The 22,494-nt window shown below is 33.4% G+C and overlaps 2 protein-coding genes across 4 annotated transcripts in view; one reads left to right on the top strand and one right to left on the bottom strand.

Moving 5' to 3' along the window:
- LOC129915875 (piezo-type mechanosensitive ion channel component) overlaps positions 1-22,494 on the bottom strand; it is a 291,170-nt gene that overhangs the window by 118,596 nt on the left and 150,080 nt on the right. The gene's annotated exons all lie outside the window — the stretch shown is intronic.
- LOC129915985 (uncharacterized) lies at positions 6,712-20,417 on the top strand. Of its 3 annotated transcripts, none has more exons than XM_055995754.1 (9): positions 6,712-6,837; positions 6,964-7,296; positions 14,755-14,817; positions 14,871-15,009; positions 15,069-15,183; positions 15,255-15,890; positions 19,571-19,690; positions 19,750-20,203; positions 20,264-20,417. In XM_055995754.1, exons 2-9 carry the CDS (start codon positions 7,245-7,247, stop codon positions 20,371-20,373), a joined length of 1,689 nt encoding a protein of 562 aa, XP_055851729.1. In that variant the 5' UTR covers positions 6,712-6,837; positions 6,964-7,244; the 3' UTR covers positions 20,374-20,417. The 3 variants fall into 3 exon arrangements, with proteins under 3 accessions (XP_055851729.1, XP_055851722.1, XP_055851713.1); XM_055995747.1 differs by having other exon boundaries at positions 6,713-6,852; XM_055995738.1 differs by having other exon boundaries at positions 6,713-7,296.

Genomic DNA, 22,494 nt, shown 5'->3' with positions numbered 1-22,494 from the left:
AATGAATTGTCCGAACATAATTTGCCTAGCCAAGAAAATGAAAATTGTTATGTTGTAGATGTTAGACATTAAGTTAGAGAAAAATATCTCCTGAATCGAATTGAATCCGGATTTGTCGATCCGACTCGGGGAGCTGAATCGAATCGAAAATATGCATATATACTTAACGAATTGATACTCGAGATATAATTTACGGTGGAAATTGTGTGTGATTGTCTTCTTACTTGCAAATTCATTGTATGTATGTTAGAGTGGAGTGAAAAAACATATTTTTCGATTTTCGTGTGTCCTGTATTATATATCGTTGATTCTTGACCTAAAAAGTGTACAGCCAAAATTTTAGCCAATTATGACAACATCTAGAGGTGGCGCACTCGACTTGACTTGAAAAAAAGCTTATTTCAAAAACGTAAAAACAACACTGATTTTAATTTTTTTTTAATTCAATACATAAATAGACAGAAGCAATAAATCAAATTAGCTAAAATTATAAATGTTTCTATTAGCAGTCTTTGGGTACTATTTTTGGCTAAAAAATCAGATTCGGTTTCAAAAAAATTGAAAATTTTGCCCGAATTTGATCTTAGTTGTATGCCTTGCCTTGGGCTTACAAATAAAATTGCAGCTTCATTAACAAGCTTAACATATTCTTTTTACATACTGGGTTTGGCAGCCTGACGCCACCACCAACCACGAACAACATTCAACAAATAAAATTTTGGAAAATCAATTTTTCCTGCCGCTGGCCTGTATGCTGTTTCTCCAGAAAATAATTGTAAACATTTGTGTTTGTGAAAGTTAAATAAATAAAACAATTTCAGTGAAAAAAAAAAATAAATCTTGTTCTTTTTTTGGTCGCAAATGCGAAACGTCATCCCTTTTTTGTTCCTCTTTCTGGTAGGTTTTCGCTACTCCGCCTCGGGTCCGACTTCGGCTCCGTTTTCTCGGAATGGAGATTTTCACCACACCAATACATATGCAATCGACTTCGCGGTGATTATAATTTCCATACTAATTTGAGCCGCCTTCGGACCAGTTTCTGATCCGAAGTCGGACTCAGCTCCGCCTGAGGCCGAGCGGATTCGGACCGAGGTCGGACTTGTTTGCTTGAAGGGAAAGTTTCCAGTCTAGGTATAAGATCTGTTTGGGTTCTTTTTGTACAACCCTTCAAGCAAGAAAACTGAGTTCAACAAAGACACTCCGCCCTCAGAACGCGAAAAAAGGGGTTGCACTCACACACTTGCAACTTTTTGTGTATGAACACAAAAGTCGAAGGAGAAGCGTGGTGAAAAATGAGAAAAGGAAAAGAAAGACAAGGCCAACAAGAGCCAAAGCGTCATTTTGTTATTTTTTGTTGAAGTGTTTGGTCGCGTCGTGTCTCGTGTCGTTGTTTGTATAATGTTAGTTTATTAATTATAAACAATTTTATTAAATTATAAACAATATGGAAAACAAAAAAGGTATGTTTTATATATCGCTCAAAGTGTTTGGGTTAAAATGTTGTTTCTTCTTGTGTTGTAGATGAAGAAAAATCTAGAAGGTGAAACATGCGATTGGGAATCTAAAAAAACACCAACAACAGCAGCAGCATCAAATGAAATAAAATAAAAAAAAAGTTTTTGTATTTTATATTGTATTTATTGTGAAAATTTCGTTTGCCAAAATAAAATAAAAAATAAAACAGTTTCAGTGAAAAAAAAATAAATCTTGTTCTTTTTTTGGTCGCAAATGCGAAATGTCATCCCTTTCTTATTCCTCTTTCTGGTAGGTTTTCGCTGCTCCGGCTCAGGTCCGCCTTCGGCTCCGTTTTCTCGGAATGGAGATTTTTACCACACCAATACATATGCAATCGACTTCGCGGTGATTATAATTTCCATACTAATTTGAGCCGCCTTCGGACCAGTTTCTGATCCGAAGTCGGACTCAGCTCCGCCTCAGGCGGAGCGGATTCGGACCGAGGTCGGACCTGTTTGCTTGAAGGGAAAAATATGAAACCTGTCAAATTTTAAGGAGTGGGGATGAAATCCTCTCAGAGAAAGAAAAATTGTCCAAAAGTACCCAAACGCTTTTTGTTCAAACTTTTCTGCTTCCAAAAAAGTAAACAAAGAAAAAAAATAAACAAACGAAAAATATCAAAACATTTTTTTTTTCAAACAATTTTGTATTACTTTTTCTCCAAATATTAATATATTTTAAGCATTTAACCAGTAAAACTTAGTAAATTAAAATAAAAACACAAAAAAATCCACACCGCTATGTTTTTAGTTTGTTTTTTTTTCATCAAAAAATGTAAACAACACCAATTAAAAAAAAAAATAAAGAAACAAAAAATATCAAAACACGTCAAACACTTTTTTTTTAATTTTTACTTCGAATATTATAATAGGGGTATTCACGATCCGATGCAAGTGGTCTAGTATCATTGCAAAAGTGCAAAAGTGTAAAATCTTACAACACTACAACAACAAAATATATGGATTGATATTTTACAATGGTCTTGCACTTTTGCTAAACCCTAACCCTATTGCAAAATAAAAATACAATGGTGTAAAATTTTTTTGACAGATGGCAGCTCGCGCGTCGCTTGTCGCCCATGATGAACAGTTTATCTTATTTATTCTTATTCTTTTTTATTTTGTTTCTTTTGATGCAATTTGTGAAAATAAATTAACCCGAACACAACAAAGAATGAAATTATAAAAAAAGAAGAAGCATCGGTGGAAAGACAACTCCGTAAAAAAAAGAGTGAAGCTGATATAAATCATATCATGGATTCCATTCAATATTTACTATAGATAAGAAGAGGTGCGTTCACGATCTATTGTAAAAAAATAAAATTTTACACTTTTACTACGCCTGTTGCACCAGATCGTGAATACCCCTAATATATTTTGATGATCACAAAGCCACTAAAACGCAATAAATTAAAATTAAAACACTCGAAAAAACCACAACGCCATGTTTATAGTTTGTTTTGTTTATGTTGTGCGACAAGCATTGACCTACTATATATGGACTGCTAGTCGTTTGACTTTTCCATACAAAAATTTAAAAAAAAAATGATTCTAGTTCTTTCTAGCTCCACTAGCGGTATAAACTTAAACGGCGAAAAGAGGAAAGTTTTAATGAATGACATTTGCTGTCAAAAGGTAGTGCTTTCTCTGTTTTTCTTTATTTGTTCTTTTCGCACTTCGTCAAAAATAATGCACTTATTCTCCGCTTTTGTTTAGGGCGCTTGTATCGCGAAGAAACAAGTGGAACCAACCTGAATATGCTTCTAGTAGTCCATATATATTAAGTCAATGGCGACAAGACCGAATATGTAAAACAGAGAAAGCACTACCTTTTGACAGATTTCAGATTTTTGTCCGACGAAATTTTTTGGGCAGAAAATCGCAAGAAGGGGAAATTATTTTCTGTCTCACGGCCATCTTTTTTGTGAAAAAATGTTCAATTTCAGAGTACCCAAACAGGAATTGGGTTAAAAAAGTTGAAAAAAGTAAAAATATTTCTGTTTTAGGCAGTACCCAAACAGACCCATGGTATAAAAAGAGAAGGTATGATGATGGCTACTTAATGTCGTTTTCTATTGACTTTTCAGATTTTTGTGTTAAATTCTCAGAATTTCCAGTGCAAATAGAATATGAAATCTAGTTTTGTAATTGTGTGCGAAATCTGTGCGTATAAAAAATATAAAACAACAACAAATGTTCAGGAAAATGTCAAACAGAGGAGTGTGTGTGAAAGTGCGTGTGTTTGTATGCGTGAATCTTGATAAAAATCCAGAATCAGATTCTTGAATCTCAGATTCATTTTTTTGTCATTTTTTTGAATCTCAGGACGCAAATAGATCATGAATTCTGAGATTTGTCCACTATTTCCCCTCTTCACCCCCCCTTTCAGCTGTCAAATTCACAAATCTCATTCTGAGATTCGTCAATAGAAATTGACATAAGGTTTTGACAGCCCAGCCCATTGAAATTGTTGTTGTAAACAAATTTGTCTTGGAAATTGTTGTTGCTTTTGACTTTGCCAAATGCCAAACGTCAAAACCTTATTACCCCATTTTGTAAGATGGCGGCTCTAATGATCATACCATAAACAAAAAATACCAAGACTGGAAACTTTCGTACGTCTTTCCCCCCAAAACCCTGTTGTGTACAGTGTTGTCTGTGAATATATGTGAAAGCTACCACGTTGGTAAATGACGTTAACACGCACACATTTATAGATTCACGACATTCACCACACATCGGACACGAACACAACGATAGGTTCACGACATTCACCACTCCTCGCAGCTTGTAGGCAAACGTCAGTTGACTGCCGTGTTCCCAGTTTTGGTATTTTTTGTTTATGGATCATACCTTGTCTTTTTATACCATGAAACAGACCTATAGTTTGTCGATGGTTTCCCTTCAAGCAAGAAAACGGAGTCCAGAAAAGACAGTCCGACCTCCGACCGAGAAAAGCGGGGTTGCACTCACACACTTGCAACTTTTTGTGTATGAACACAAAGTCTAAGAGAATCGTGGTGAAAACTGAGAAAAGGAAAAAAAAGTAGACAGACATAGCCAACAAGAGCAAAAGCGTCATTTTGTTATTTTTTTGTTGAAGTGTTTAGTCGCGTCGTGTCTCGTGTCGTTGTTAATAAAATATAAGTATAATTATAAACAATTATATCAAACTATTAACAATATGGAAACAAAAAAAGGTATGTTGTATATATCGCTCAAAGTGTTTGGATTAAAGTGATGTGTTTCTGTTTGTGTTGTAGATGTAATCTCTAATGATGAAGAAAAAGGCAGAAGAAGGTGAAACATGCGATTGGACATCTAAAGAAACACCAACAACAGCAGCAACAACAAATAAATAAAAGGAAAAAAATGTATTGTATTTTATATTGTATTAAAATTAAATAAAAAAAAAAAGTTTCAGTGAAAAAAAAAAATAAATCTTGTTCTTTTTTTGGTCGCAAATGCGAAACGTCATCCCTTTTTTATTCCTCTTTCTGGTAGGTTTTCGCTGCTCCGACTCAGGTCCGCCTTCGGCTCCGTTTTCTCGGAATGGAGATTTTTACCACACTAATACATATGCAATCGACTTCGCGGTGATTGTAATTTCCATACTAATTTGAGCCGCCTTCGGACCAGTTTCTGATCCGAAGTCGGACTCAGCTCCTCCTCAGGCGGAGCGGATTCGGACCGAGGTCGGACCTCTTTGCTTGAAGGGTTGGAGACAAAAGTTATTCAACAGCTAAGTGACAAGCACAGTACTGTGAGTGACAAGACAAGAGCTTATGTCGTTTTCCAAAATTATGGGAGTGAATCACTCCTTTTTCGTGCAATTTTGGAATTTGTTCACGAAGAATTTGACAAGTGGAGTGATTTGAAGTTTGCTTTGCATGTGTTTGTAATACGAAATAATGAATAAAATAATAACACAATCTTTGAAATTCGCTTTTAGTGATTTTTTACAATACTTTATTGATTTTTTTTTGTAAATAAATATAGTTTCCTTCACAAAAAAAGTTAAAACAACCACCGAACAATTTGACAAGCAGTCCATGAAGTCAAATGTAGAAGTATTGGTAATCACTCCGTAACTCCTTCAAAATTTTGGGAGTGAAGAATTAACTCCAAAAATTCACTCCTTTTTCAATTTTGGAATTTGAAATCACTCCTTTTGGAGTGATTACCCTTCAAGCAAACAAGTCCGACCTCGGTCCGGATCCGCTCCGCCTGCGGCGGAGCCTAGTCCGAATACGGATCAGAAACTGGTCCGAAGGCGGCTCAAATTAGTATGGAAATTATAATCACCGCGAAGTCGATTGCATATGTATTGGTGTGGTGAAAATCTCCATTCCGAGAAAACGGAGCCGAAGTCGGACCCGAGTCGGAGCAGCGGAAACCAACTAGAAAGAGGGACAAAAAAGGGATGACGTTTCGCATTTGCGACCAAAAAAGAACAAGATTTATTTTTTTTTTTGTTCACTGAAACTGTTTTTTTTTTAATTTAATTTTGGCAAACAAAATTTTCACAATATATACAATATAAAATACAATACATTTTTTTCATTTTATTTTATTTGTTGTTGCTGCTGTTGTTGGTGTTTCTTTAGATGCCCAATCGCATGTTTCACCTTCTGCCTTTTTCTTCATCATTAGAGATTACATCTACAACACAAACAGAAACACATCACTTTAATCCAAACACTTTGAGCGATATATACAACATACCTTTTTTTGTTTCCATATTGTTAATAGTTTGATATAATTGTTTATAATTATACTTATATTTTATTAACAACGACACGACACACGACGCGACTAAACACTTCAACAAAAAATAACAAAATGACGCTTTTGCTCTTGTTGGCTATGTCTGTCTACTTTTTTTTCCTTTTCTCAGTTTTCACCACGATTCTCTTAGACTTTGTGTTCATACACAAAAAGTTGCAAGTGTGTGAGTGCAACCCCGCTTTTCTCGGTCGGAGGTCGGACTGTCTTTTCTGGACTCCGTTTTCTTGCTTGAAGGGTATATAGCTAGGAGTGTCACTCCTTGAATTTTGGAAAACGACATTAGTTTTCTGTCTTGGTTTCATTCGTCTATGGATGTAGATGTTTAGGTTGTTTTGTTTTGTTATTCATTCATAATTCATTTTCATTTGTAAAGAATAAAAAAAGATATAGCCGTGTAAAGTGGATGCATAAATTAAATGAACTTCCTATGTTATTTCTGCAATTTCTTTTTAAACATTATGTTAAACTAGCATAAAATATTTTACAAACATCAATATAGTTAAATAAGCATTCTTTTATTTTGAAATAATTAAAAGTTAAGTTTAAGAATGTGTGTATTCAACTTCAAAAAAAATTCCTATAAAGAGTTCTTCTAACTACTACCACCACACTATTGCTGCTTTGTTATGCGCATTGTGTTTATTTTTGTTTTCTTTTATAGTGGGCATCATAGATTACTCTCGGCAAGGTGCAAGGGTGTCTTGTAAAACAGTGAAACAATCCACTGGACTGGCAAAAAGTGAAGTTATTAAAATTAAGTTTGCACCTGCATATTTTTTCGAATTTATTATTAAATTACCTAAATCCAAAGGTCTTATACATTTGTTATAAATCATTTGCATGTCATACTGTGAACAAAGCGAAGAATAGAAGCTGAAATCAAGTGCAAAATGTTCAAAGCCATTTTATGAGAATATTGAAAAGAAACTATTAAACACTGCAATGAGTGGATCCAAAACCGATGCACTGCCCAAAAGAGGCCACGTCAATGAAGGTAAGTCAATTATCCTTCAAAATATATCTGCCGATATTTGTTAATTATAATTGTCAAAGACAATATAGTTTATAAACTTTCACTTTAGTATAGTACATAAACTAATAACAGTAAAATTGAAAGCGTTTAAATACAGGTATATTAATTAGGTTTAAATTCAAGAGAAAGTTCATGTCTTCAAAGGTGAAATGAACGCTATTAATCTATTGTTAAAGTGCAATGACTTTATCACAAAGAAATTGTTCCAATATTTTTTCAATATAAGGCACTTTATGTTCACCAACAGGTATATTTTTTTAAATTCATGTTTAATGAGAAAGTTTTTTTGTAGGTAAAGTACTTATATATATATGTACATTACGTTCATGCTGGGTGTTGTTACAAATAATTATGAGAATATTAACATTGATGTAAAATTACAATCAGTCTAGGTTCAATGAATGAACGTGATATTCCTCAGCAATATTTTAACTACAGCTTAGCAACACAATCGGGCACTTCGTGATAAAAGCATGAAATTAGCATAGTTGGTAGTACTGAATTGTAATACAATACATGTCATTTTTAAATAGTTGGCCACTTTGGATTCAATCCGAAAGTCTTAATACAAGAGTTTATCTGTGTTGCACATAACACATGATTTTAAGGTATGTATTTATTTGACCATCAAGTAAAGAGTAATTGCCTTTTACTTTACGACCAACACTCAAAATATTTTCAATTGTTGAAATTTTGTATGGATGTTATTATGTACATATAAGAATCTTTAAATTACAACGCTATGCCCTGTTAGTGACTGTGAATCCTTCCCATATCATTATTTAGCACTTCGTTGCTCTTTTGTAATTAACCCCTATTTCAGTTACTACGTGCTGTCCAGGAGACCGCTACAGAATTTAACCTATATCTCATAATTTCTGGTAGTAAATTAAAAATAAAATCAATAATATTGGGTGATAAGCGTAAAAAATAGTAAATGCTTTTACCTAATTGAAAAATTGTAATGTATGAACTTTTCTTTCTTAAACTTACTTTAAATTTAGTTTGTACCTACTTATTAATTTCCTATTGCTAGTATTTAATATTTTTTGTGCATACAGGCCATTGATTTTAAAACTTTTATTTAAAAGACTGAACTAACAATAAATTAAATTAATATTTTGTGATTTTATCAAAAACTTCATAACTGGCAATTTTAGAGCAAAAACTGACTGTTCTCATACATTAAGCTCTCATACTGTAGCAATATATATATAATATAATAGAATATAAAAAACTCAATTTTAAAGTTCAAGTGACCTTTAAAATTCAATTAATTCAATCGCTCCACTTAAAATAAAAATAATTTTTATTGATTTATTCTTCGTTATTGGAACAAAAAACACTTCAACAAAATCACAAGGCACCAACATTCACAATTTTTAGCGGCAGTTAGTTCAAATTTTGCTTGAATTTGTTTGCATTCGAAAAATCGTTGGGGTCTGTGGGACCGCTGGTATTTGTTAAAATTAGATTCATATATTGAGAGGGGTAAGAAAATGCAATAAAATGTAGTGAGGAAATCAGTAAAAAAGATAATGTTCGCTTAAGAACAAAGTTTGTTGAACATTAGAATAATGTCAAAGACGTATTTCTGATGAATCAAAATGTTTTGCTATTAGCAGTGGCGTAGCTAGCATGGGTGGCACCTGGGGCGGTATTTATATTGTCATCCCAGAACAAAAAAAGTCATGCAGGATAATAACCAATAATAATAAATAGGAGGTACAGCTTGACTAGCTGCGCTATATCTAGGAAAATATGGCCCACTTATTTTGAAAGAGTACTTGGTAATTTTCTGCCTGTTATTTATAAATTTAAAGGCTTTTTATAGAAAGGTATATTACTATTTACATAATGGTCAAATTATTTTAATTTTGGTTTTATTAGAACAGGAGCATATTTCACAGCTTACTACATGTGTGTTACATCAGCTACATCAACGACTTTAAATATTAATGGGTTGGACTTCTCAAAGGACTTTTTGAACATTTGCACTATTTAGACCATAACAAGTACATATTTCTTGACTTTCAATCGGACTCAACTTCCTAATAATTTTTAAGGTCGGTGATGTAGTTGATGTGTAACTTATGCCGGTAGGTAGTTAGATATAGAGGTCATAAACAGTATCGCTAGATGACCCAATTAGCGCAGAGTGCGTCGTTTTGATACTAAAACTCATGAAACCTGTGAGTGGATTTATAAAATGTTTGTGGTTCTGAAAACAAATGGCAATGGTCCACATGATTTATCGCTCACCGTATTTGGAAAAATGCTAACTCCAGCAGTACTAGCACATAGGGAGAGCCAACTGAGGGTGTGGATGGAAATTTGAATAAACGATGAATATACATTTATAAGCGAATCGGAAAATACAAAGTAGTTAGTACACAGTGTATAATACTCGCATTTTTAAGAGTTCTTACTAAAAGCTCCAATAATAGCAACTTGTTATCTTTTTCTTATTCGACTGTAAAGGATATAGTTTAGTACTGATGATTAAAAAGTTTATGTAGGTTTGGACAGTCACCAAAGTCGCAAAGCTCGTCCGATTTTGAAAAATTATACGTCAATTGCTTTGTATTATCAAAATTTAGGGGCGATATTTTTTGTTTTTTTTTTTATTTGTCTTAGCAAAAAAGTTATAGCCATAAAAAAAGCATAGTCTATACATATGTTTATATTCAAAAAAATATACATGTAATTGTTAATGATACTTATCGATCCGGGCTGCGCTCTGGTTGTAAATGAAGTGACAAAGAAAAGCTTAGAACAGCAATGCAACACCCAAAAACACTCAATCAACAACTCTACATGTAACAGTGACATTTCATTGCGCTCTCTTAAATTTTATTTTATTTTATTAAAGTACCGCTTGAAGCTTGACAAGTAATAGAAATGATAAATCACTCACACTTGTTGTACAAAGCGCCGCTTAAACAAGATACACAAAACTAAGTCACAAAGATAAATTTAATTGATGACAAAATATGAAACTGAATTGTTTATAATTTTATATACAAAATAAATAAAATGAATTGAGAATTAATTATTCAAAAAAGGCAAGTTAAATTAAAAGCAAAAATGTTTAAATAGTACAAAACATACCGCCCCCTATGAATATCTATGATTATCAGAGAAGAGATATTATGATTATAAGAAAGAATAATAGGGTGCTTGATATTGAAAGAAGCAACAGAATTTTTTATTCTTCGTCCTACTCGAAGAAGGTGCAGCGCAATAACACCCGTGACAATAACCCCTGCAGGTGTTATTACCCAAACGAACAGAAAACATCCCGGTTATTTTTACACTTCAGAAATTTCGGATGTAGTGAGCTTAAAGCAAGGTACGATCTACAATCAGAGGCTAATCATAAGTGCATGTGTTAGTGGTTAGTAAATAATACATGCACACAAAATATATACAAAATATATATAAACATATATTACATTAAAAATTACTACAGACATCAAAAAACAATCACGAAAGTGGTGCACTTGTTTTCAATCCCACCTTACTTATGTTAAAGTCGATATAAGACGTATTTAAGTTGAAAAGTTTACACATACGATTAAGAGCTTCATGTATGCCATAGTTTGTTCTATGAAAGCAAACGTGTAAAAGTTCAAATCTTCGAAGGTGGTGAGATCCGCGATAATTAATCCCGATACAGGCTAACAAGATTGGAGCATCAATGTGTCCATTAAGAAGTTGATGGAGAAATATTAGATCATTATTAACTCGCCTTTGATATAGAGTTTGAATCTGAAGAGGCAGGTTATAGGGATCAGACCAAGGAAGTCCTTTAGTGCGAATAGTATGAAATTATGTTGAATTGATTCAATACGACTTTTATGAATTTCATAAAATGGAAGCATATTCGAGATGGGGTCGAACGTGACAATTATATAAAGAAAGTGTAACATAGGGGTCGTTAAATTCCTTTGCCCAACGTTTTATAAAACCGAGCAAAGAGTTCGCTTTATTTATTATGTAGTTAATGTGTTCAGTGAATTCTAAATTTGAGTTAAAGTGAACACCCAAGTCCCTGAAACGGTCAACCCGTTTTATTACCTTTTTAATATGGCAATTATGCCCGTGGGTGTTGGAGCCTTTTCTTTTTTTTCAAGTTTTAACTGACCTACTTAATACGATCGAAAACCAAAAAATTGAAATGTTACGCGCCATACACTTTGAGGAAGGTATCGGGGGGCATGCTGCCCCCCTGCAACCCCCCTGCTTGGGCACACTATAGGATTTGAGGTGGGTGCGAGGTTGGGTGTAAGATGCCTTGACATTTGGAATAGTTTGGAGCCATACCAAACGAATATTCATCAGTTACGGGATTCCAATACATGCCTAACACCTTTACTAGGGACTGCGTACGCTCGGTGTCAAAGAAGTCACAATCCTCTGTTGGTATAGATGCAAGAAGTGGCCAACAGTTCGAACTCCATTTTCTGAGCTCAAGTTTGCCCCTAGAGAGCAGACTTACAAGTTCAGTCCGTAAATTCATCAAATCTTCAATGGAATTGCTTCCCGTCATAACATCATCGACGAAGACGTCCTCGATTAGAACGCGAGCAGCATCTGGGAGCTGGAACTTGTAGCCATCTGCCAACTGTTTTAAAACTCGAACCGACAAGAAAGGAGCAGAAGCGGTGCAATACTTTACGGTACATAGACGAAAATGGCTGATTTTCTGATCAGGATGTTTACGCCAAACTATTTGCTGAAAATCGGTATGTTGATCATCAACCCAGATATGGCGAAACATTTTAACGACATCTGTGATGAAAACATATCTATGTTACCTAAAGCGCAAACAAACCCCAATCAAATCCCGCTGAATAGGAGGGCCTCCTAACAACATGCTTTTGAGAGAAGTTCCTGACGAATCTTTTATCGCCCCATCGAAAACAACACGCAGCTTTGTTGAAGAACCGTCCGGCTTTAAAACGGCATGATGCGGAAGATAAAACTGCCTACCAGGACTGGTCTTGAGTTCACCTGGAGGGATTCGCCGCATGTGGCCCACCTCTAAATATTCATGCATAAAGTTGGTATATAGTTTATGTAGTGTGGGATTATTAGCAAAGCGGGATTATATACAATCACGATGATAGTGAATTTCCGAAGTTGATTTGTGAAGCTTTGAAGGCGAGTCTAATATTGAGTGAAAACAGTGACTGTTAGACGTTAATTTTTTTGCTCGTGATATTAAGCGATAAATTCGTAAAATATTCGTAAAATACATCTATGGGTGCGAATTATCATAAAAACACAAAAATTAAATCAAGTGCGGTAGGACGCCATATTTTTTATTGTGTCTAATCATGGAAACGGAGTGCAGTGATCCAAATTGTACAAGACAAAAATCTCGCGATGAATTAATTACTTGCAGTGGAATGTGCGATAAAAAGTTCCATATAAAATGTGTTGATTTAGGTCAACTTGATGTGAACTACATATAAAAAATCCTCGATTGCATTTTGTATGCGAATATTGTCCTTCGATTATTAAAATGATTTCTGATAAAATAAATGAAATAACTGATGTTACTAACACATTAAAATCTATTATGGAATTGAGTAAAAGTTTATCCGTACCGGTGTGTGAAAGAGAAGAAACAAACATCATATGCCCAAATGGTCAAGAAAAGATAATTTAAAAACACAAAATGATTTAAAGATTAATATTAATCCAACCAATATGTCTCTAAAAATTGATAATATAAAAAATGTTTAGAAAGGAGCTATAGTGATTAAGTGTGATAAGCAATCTGTAGAAAAAATCGAAACAGAAGTAAAAACAAAAATGAGTGGTGATTATGATGTTAAAGGCCCCAACCCATAGAATCCGTTGCGTCCGTCGCGTCAATCAATCCGTTGAAGTTGACGGATGGGACAGAAAGGGGTGATGGGTGAACCATAAAATACGTTGCATGACGGATTGCTTTTTGACAGCTCACTTCAAATTCCAAGGTGTGTTCGATATTTTATCGCTGAATGTGCACTAATAAAGTTCTGATGCAAAAAATTGTTAACTCTTATCGTCGTACTTTTTTTAATAAAATAAAATGCGCGACTACATTTCATGTTGGTACTTGCTCTTCAGTTAAAAACAATTTTTAATAACAGACTATCAGTTGTAGGTATGACTTTGGCATTGTAAAATTTAACTCTACATTAGATATATCATTTATTGTTACTTTTTATACAATTTCTTTACAAATAAACAATGAAAGTTCACAATTCATAAAATCGGAGAAGAAAAGGAACATATCAAAAATCAGCCTCTTACAAATTTGTTCCTTTCTTTTTTTTTTGTCTATTTTTCCTGGGCTAATAAGAACGTGGGTATTTTATCGAGCTGTTAAAAACTTCGACGCAACGGATTCTATGAGTTGGGCCCTTAACAATTCCTACGCAAAGGAAACCTCGAGTGCTCTTAGTTGGAATGAAAGAGAAAAATATACATATGTGTGATAATCACCGCGGAGCCGATTGCATATGTATTGGTGTGGTGAAAATCTCCATTCCGAGAAAACGGAGCCGAACCCGTGCCTGAGTCGGAGCAGAGAAAAGTACCAGAAAAGGTATAGTTTCTCGATGATCCTCATGTTTTCAGAAACAGAACGAAGCAGTTCGTTCGATTTTGACATATAAAGGCCCAACTATAATAGACATATGCGCGCATGGGCTTATGTCAAAATCGAAAGAACTGTTTCTTCCTGTTTCTGAAAACATGAGGAGTAGCCATAATGAACATACGCGCGCATAGCCTTCTCTCACAATTTACATTTTTGTTTTCCATAATTTTTGTAAAAAAACGCCACAAAAATATGCGGTTCAGAGCGCACGGCATATGCTTAAAGAAAGTTAACGAGGCGCGCATAGGTGCATTATGACTATCCCATAAGAAATGTGTATGGTCGCCCACTCACTCATGCCATTTTGACATAAGCCCATGCGCGCATATGCCTATTATAGTTGGGCCTTTAAACCTATGCGAGCACATACCCCCCAAACAGACTTGATGGTAAAAATAGATAAAAATAATTGATTTATTTAATTCAGTTAGCACACAAATATCGTATTTTGATAGGAGTAATTTAATTTAATGTACCATATTCATAGCTGTTTAAAACTTAAACTGGGAATCATCCAATGCAATTTAAATGAGTTAAACTGGAGTTTTTCTTAAAAGCAGCCTAAACACTGTCTCTCCAATTAATTCTCGACTTTTCAAAGACACACTCTGTATTTACATATGTTCCTACCTACCTATACTTTTTATCTAAGCATGCGAGAGGTCTCGCACGGGTAAGCTAGTTATAATGTATTTGCGTAATAAAAATTCACCATAAAAATTTATTTTCATATTACATAATTATGTGTATTATTTTTTCAGTTTGTAAAGAATGGCTTGTCCGAGAAGATGGGGCTTTAGCGTACAAACTGCAGTCTCAAGAAAGTAAGTTTGTCTTGGCCAATTAATGTACTTGACTAAAATTCATTCTATTCTAGTCAATGATTTCTATCAAGGGAATAGATATCGTAATGAAGTTGTGCGTACGGATTTTCCACAAGCACTTGAAGAACAAATCAAAGAGAAGGAAAATGCTGAAAAGCAAAAAGAATGTTATAAAAAATATTTATCGGAACAGTAATTAATGTTAAGGGGTTTTCTATTGTTTTTATAAATAATATATTCAATAATTATAGAGAAGAACACGACAAACGCGTGGCTATGGAAATATCTGAAAAATTAGAGAAAGATATTCTTGAACAACAACAACGTGAGTTAGAAGAAAGTGAAGAGATGGCTGATAAGCTGCAAGTATGATCTAAAACTACTACATTGTTTTGTATTAACGTATTAATAATGCCGTATATATTTTCATAATTTAGAGCATCTATGTAAATCTACCCCCACCTGTAACGTTGGACTTTTCCATAAGTTCATTAAACGAGAATCCGATCATATCACCAGTCAGCAGTCGTGATTTATCAAAAGTTCACCATTCACAAGAAGTTGGCATTCCTTTGACTTTAAATTCACCAAACATCCATCCAGAAGATTTCCATCTATCAGTGGATCATCAGCAGAGGAATCATAGATCGAAATTTGATCATGATTATATACACGATATGCCTGATGCATCTATGAATACACATATGAGTCGTGTCAAACACAATTCAAAACATTCATTACCAGTTGATTCTATTACTCCATATACAGAGGTTTCGGAGCCGACAAATTCATTTATTCCTGATTTAATTAAAAAGAAAACTCCTCACAGCCATTTATCTAAACAAAAACGTTCAGATATCGCTGGTGATACGAAAACAAGATCTGATTTCAATTTTCAGAACAATAACTGCGATCAATTTCTAGAAAGCAATTCTCGTAGTAGAAATCAACATAGTCAACTGCTTGCCAATGACATTGAACTATATGTTGATCCCAATCTGCAGGAATTAGGTCTGCCCATGGAGGAAATTAAGGAAATCAATAAGAAAATAAAACAAGAAAGAAAGGACGAGGTTAGAATAAATTATTTTTTTTTATCAAGTCTAGTACGCAGCAGAAGCGAATCAATTTTTTTTCAGACTTCAAGTCGGTAGCGAAAGCGCTAGCTTAAACAAAATTAAAATAATAGAACAGGAAAGATAAACTTTTTGGTGGAACGAAATACAAGAAGCCTGATTTTTACTTTCGATAAAGGTACTAAAGGGCAAGTTTAGGATTGGGAAAAATATCGAGCTCTAGAAAATAATCAGACATGACATGACGATGATAGAAAATGCAAAGAAAGAAGGTCTCGCAATTCTGTCTGTCTGTTAAGGGTTTTGGTGATTCCCTAGAGGGGAAATTGATTTTTTTTTGTTTTGAACCAAAATTCTACTTGCCATATCGTCCCCCTAGTATTGAAGTGCCGTATACGCCAAATTGTATTTTTTGAACTAGATTTATGCAGTCATATGTTTTCGAGTGTGCTTTAAAAATCTGTTATCAGTTTTTTCTTTTTTCGTTGCTGAGATATTCACATATTTTTCACGTAAACACCAAATTTTGGCATTTACGACAAATTTTTCATGCAATTTACGAACATTTTGAGAATTGTTTTGATGTACCTACATCTTAATGCGGTACTGCGAAAGATTTTTTGTTTTTTTAGTATGATATATACTAAAAAATCTTTCGCAATAATCTTCCGAATATTTAAATGCGATTTCCCAAAAATGTAAAAATGTCGTATACGGCACTTCAATACAAGGGCGTCGATATGACAAAAGTGGAAAAGTTTGTTTTTTCTCAAAAATGGCTCTAAAAATTTAATTTTCTATTTTATATGAAGTGTACTTCATCAAGAGGGAAAAGATTTCCACCATCCTATGTCAAGGAAAAATTCATAAATAATTATTTTTATAATTATTTAACACAAATTATAATTTGTGTTATTGAGAATGATTTGTAAGGGTTTCTGAGTTCTCCAGGAAGAAAATAAGCCTCCAAATATTTAGAAAGTTAATTGCAACAAAAAAAGTACTACTAGTAGTGGCAGGTGGCATAGTACTACTAGTATTTTACTAGCGATTTTCAATGGAACGCACTTTCAAAGAATTCAATACAAATCGTATCTACTCGGGAAAAAGAGCATGAGTAGATGATAGTACTAGATTATCCAAAACATCTACTATTAGTAGACTACCACCTCCAATGGAACAGGGCTATAAGTAGCTAATAATTATGTATTGATGTTGTTTTTTCTTTATGCAACAGCAAAATAATGATTTAAATCAATATTCTGTCTATTTAATTGTTTTTTTGCCTTGAAAATTGAAAAAAGAAATACATTTTTGTAGGAAAGTGATAGCAAAATAGGTGACTGTGACTGTCAACTATCGCAAATCACCTTAGCCGAGTTTTAGATTCTTTTCTTTTTTTCATGTTTTAATTGATTGTGTGAAAAATACAGCGGCCCTTCTTACGGTTGTCAAATATCAACACGATATTTGATATTTATCAACAAAATGAATGAATCGGTATTACCGTGATCCACTATCAAAATTTTTGATAAACGGTCCTTGCTATAATTTGAGATCTATTGTGAATAGTTCTTTTGATAAACTCGGTATTATGGATGTCAAAAAAATTTGCTATGTATCAAATTTTCAATCAATTGCAAATTTCTTCCCTATAGATTTTTCGCATCATATTTACTTTACTAAAAAAACGTCGTTGTTGGACATTTTCAGTCAAATAAAATTGATTTTGTGAAAAAGATTGTAGGTATTGCAATAAGAAAAAAAGTTAAAAACACGAGATATTCAAATCCATTGGACTTACGAGAAGAAATGTGAGTAGTTTTTAATTTCAACTTATTGTCCGTTAATTGTTGTCTTTATAGCCCAGTCATTTTAGTCATTTTTAAGCCCAATCTGCGGAAAAGTTCCTACTGGGCTGAATTTTGGTATACAGCTTAATGACGGCTTTGTTATGAAGATGTGAAAAATCGACATTGATATCGTGTCCGCGTTAAGAGTTATAGGGGTCAAAAGGTCACGAAAAGTTTTTCGCAAATATCTTGCGACCTATTGATCGGAGGTCATCAGAGATTATACACAAATTGAGGGTCGTAAAATTATCTACAACATATGCACATTTTTCTGTAAGATGAACAGTTTCGCGAGCAGAGCGCAGAGAAGGTGACTAGATTGCACTCACATACGAAAAAATACATATTTTTGGTTTATTTTGCTCGATTTTTGAGGTTTTTATCGAAAATAGCTTAATTTTTTTTTGTTTTATTAACTTATCTTATTACGTAAATACGGATTAACTAAAAAAAATAAAAATGTACACATTGGGATAAAAAATATTATGCAAAAGGGGGAACCACGTTTTTTGGAAATGTTGTATGTTTCCCTTTTTTGTACAATAAGTGCCTTCATTATTAAGAACACACTTTATAAACATGGTTCAATTTTAGTTTTGAGCTTGGTATAAACCTTAAATTACCATTAAGCTTTTTCAGCAGCTAATTTTGTACTGTTACAAGGTATTCTGCAACTTTTCTCTTGTGAGTGCAATCTAGTCACCTTCTCTGCGCTCTACTCGCGAAACGGTTCATCTTACAGAAAAATGTGCTGGGCATATGTTGTAGATAATTTCACGACCATCAATTTGTGTATAACCTCTGATGACCTCCGATCAATAGGTCGCGAGATATTTGCGAAAAACTTTTCGTGACCTTTTGACCCCTATAACTCTTAACGCGGACACGATATCAATGTCGATTTTTCACATCTTCATAACAAAGCCGTCATTAAGCTGTATACCAAAATTCAGCCTAGTAGGAATTTTTCCGCAGATAAAACCTAAAATTACTGGACTATTAATTTTTACTGAATTTCCCATTTTCTAAAGTAGCATTCGAATTTGCTTCCGATAGCTCCACAAGTCTGGTTACTTGATTTCTGTTGCTAACTATTCTAGCCCTTAATCAAGTAAATATTTGTTAAAAAATAAAATAAGCCTAATTAAACAAATTACTTATATATATTTTTTAATAACAATCAGGGAGTTAAAAAACCACGAAATAAACTAATAAGAAATGAAGCGTCAAAACAAAAATAGCTTTAAGTCCTGATTTTCGGGACGACATCGCCCTTCTCGACGGAATCCGATGTTTGAAAAAAACGCGATTTGGTCTTTATCTCCGAAAATATTAGTTTAACCGAAATAGTTTAAACTCGATTTTAAAACTTTTTATAGAAATTGACCCCCTGAAATACTTTTTTCTTACCAACTAAAACGATATATGTTATGTAGGTCTTTTTCGTTTCGTATATAGGAAAAAACATATAATCGCAATACCAAACTATTGTTGGAGAGTTGATGACAAAAAAATTATGTTACTTTCCCAAAGACTGAAAAAAAAAAAAATACCAAAAACAAAAAAAAAATGACAGCCTCAAAAATAATGTTCGGAACAAAGATAAACTATGTACAAAAACCAATTAAATCCACGAACTCAATCGAAAATTAGGTTTTCGTTGTCTTGGTGGAGACCGGCCAAAAATTTTGTTTCGCATCAGCAGCATAATAGGATTCAATTTAGAAAGGGAAACTAAAGAATCTTTAAACTAATATATAATTTAAAATATACATTATATATTCTTACAATAAAAAAAGTACTCACGTATTTAAGTTTTCATAGGAATTGGCTAGAAAACTGCAAGAAATGGAAAAGCTGAATGGTATGACCCTAGAAGATCGTGATCGTCTCCTGGCTATCGAAGCACAAGATAAGGAACTTGCAAAGATGTTACAAGAAAGAGTACAAATTTTTAATTACAATATTAAATTTGAATTTTTCTATTTATTTTTTTTTTATAGGAGAAAGCCAAAGCTAAAAGAGCAAAAGAAAAAGCTCGTCTTCGTAAACACCAAAATCAAAAAGAAATTAGTCTTCACACTGGTCCTCTTTTACCACTGCCACAAGAGTCTCAAGTATCGACATTATGCTCTAAGCCCGAAGAAATAGACTCCATTGATCTAGAGGCTTATTCAAACCCAAAAGATTTAATTTCACACCAAAGAATTCAGAATGAATGCTTCGGAGGAAATAGCATCAATTCAACGGCAGAAACTATCGATAACATAAAAGATGATGATATCTACACTTTGCCTATTGACAGCTGTAGTTCTGCGGACACGGTTTTACATATACAAACTTCTGTGAGTGGGCAAAGTCATGCATTAATAAGACAAGACAAATATTCTCCCCCCGAGATGCAAAATGATTTCCAAAATTCTGTGCAGAAAAATTATTCTATGTCAAGCTCATACGGTACATAATACAAAACTAACTCGTATAAACTATGAATTCTTAAAGATTGTTCATTTTTAGAACAACAACCAGGTCCTGCACCACCTTACATGCCAATCCAAGGCACCAGAAGATCCAATTCGAATGATGAACGCAAAAAAAGATCTAAGGACAAATGCACCCATCAATGAAATGATATTTCATTAATTTTGTCTCGAATACAATATTAATAATATTTATTTTAATGATTAATTTAATATTAACATAAAACATACATATCGCCCTTATAGCAATGTGTTAATTCACAGAATTAGGTAGCTCATGTCTCTGCTGAGATCTCACAGGATTCTAAAGCCAAATACTTCAAGTCTTCAAGTTTAATATAAGATCCGTTCCATAGGGTCTCGCAGAGTACTTTAAAATATTAAATAGCTAGTTTTTTTTCTATGCAAACTTTGACTCTGACTAAAAGTAATTTAAAGTCTTTTGAAAGAGTTAATGGAACGTACTTAAAGAAAAAAAGATTAGAATTGCTTCCTCGATTTTCAAAGCTGGAACAAAATCTGAGATCACGAAAACTTTAACAAAAATTGTTTCATAAACGAAACGGCTACAATTTTGCTGATCCATTAAGCTTAGTATCTACTAAATTTGAGTGAAATCAGGATTGCAATCTATAATTCTATATACTGTAAACTTTTTCCCTATCCCCTCTAATATTGGTAATATCGTTCGACACACTGTGAAATAAACTTATTTTAGTACTATGCTAAAGATAACTAGAGTGAACAAATCCCAAAGCGAAAGCATTAGAAAATTAAATACTTAATAGATACCTAGGTACATTTTGAAAAAAATTTGATCAGTATTTTTGTTTAAGTTACACTATTTGTTTTGAATTAACTTTTTATTTAATGGGGCAATATGTTATGTCTGCTATTACACAATGATTCATAAGTAATGGTTCTTTTCGGATATAAGATTGCAAATGTGAAAGAGAATAATTCACAAGCACCTCAGTTGTACTCTTTGAATTCGAAAAGCCATGAGTTGCTCTTGTTTCAAATCGAATATTCTTGTTTAAAATCGAATATTATACAAACTGGTTTCAAATGTAAATAATTGTTAACATATATAAAATAGTTACAAATAAAGTTTTTCCGTAAAAAAGAAAATAAAAAAAAGTTATTGTTTTATTTGAACTGAAGTAAAATTATAGGGTAGAGTTGCCTATTTGCGACCGTCTCCAGTTACCGGCCATCTTTCGGAAAATCGTTATAACTAGTGATTTCAAAGGGGTTTATTCCAAATTTTCACTCGTATGCAGTTCTAACATATAAGAGAACAGCACAAGTGCTAAGTTTTGAAATAAACCCTACGAAATCCCTAGTTATAACGATTTTCCGAAAGGTGGCCGGAAACTGGAGACGGTCGAAAATAGGCAACTCTACCCTATAATGTACTGTAATTTAAGTTTAAAACAAATTACATTAAAAAAAAAATATTTTACTTGTTCCCAAAAGTTCTAAAATATAAGTGAAGAAATATATAAATACCCACATGCTGCATTCACATTCAAAGAGTTTTGCGAGCAAAGAAGTATTTATTCAAAACTGTCGAATCGCCAAGTTATCGATTGAAAGTTCTTAAATTGTATCAACATGTCTCACGACACGACTTCAACACACGATCATTTCAAAAGTTTCCACAGCTACAAAAAAAAACGCTATTTGAATTTTTGATCGGTGTGTACACAAGACGATGAATGAAAAGTGCCATTATTTTTGACAAGACTTGTTTGTTGAATAAAAAAAGAAACAAAAAAGCTTTGACCAACAGTTAAGGTGTTTATATAATAAAACAAATAGGGGAAAAAAATGGGTTCCAAAAGTGATATTGAAATGTGATTAAACAGCTTTCTGGGTAAAATATGTAAAATATGTAAATATTAAAATTGGCATGGCGTAGCAAAAGATGTATGCGATATCATTTTTAGAAAACTCTTTTTTTTTAAGTCATAAATATTATAAAAATGTAATACCGTCTTTATTTTTTTATATAGGCCCTGATTGCGAGTTTCGCTCAACTTTCGATGCTATTAAAGTCGATGGAATCGATAAATATCTGTTTTGGTAATAGCCCTGCTCCTTAGGAGGTTGCAAAGAACTACTAGTAGTTTACTATCGATTTTCAATGGAACGCACTTTCAACGAATTACAATACAAACCGTATCTACTCGGGATGAAGAGCATGAGTAGATGATAGTACTAGATTAACCAAACATCTACCATTAGTAGACTACCACCTCTAAT

The sequence above is a fragment of the Episyrphus balteatus genome, chromosome 1 (genome assembly GCF_945859705.1).
Source record: "Episyrphus balteatus chromosome 1, idEpiBalt1.1, whole genome shotgun sequence".
Taxonomy (NCBI): domain Eukaryota; kingdom Metazoa; phylum Arthropoda; class Insecta; order Diptera; family Syrphidae; genus Episyrphus; species Episyrphus balteatus.
Note: the sequence above shows the minus strand (reverse complement) of the source record. Positions and strands in the feature narration are given on the sequence as shown.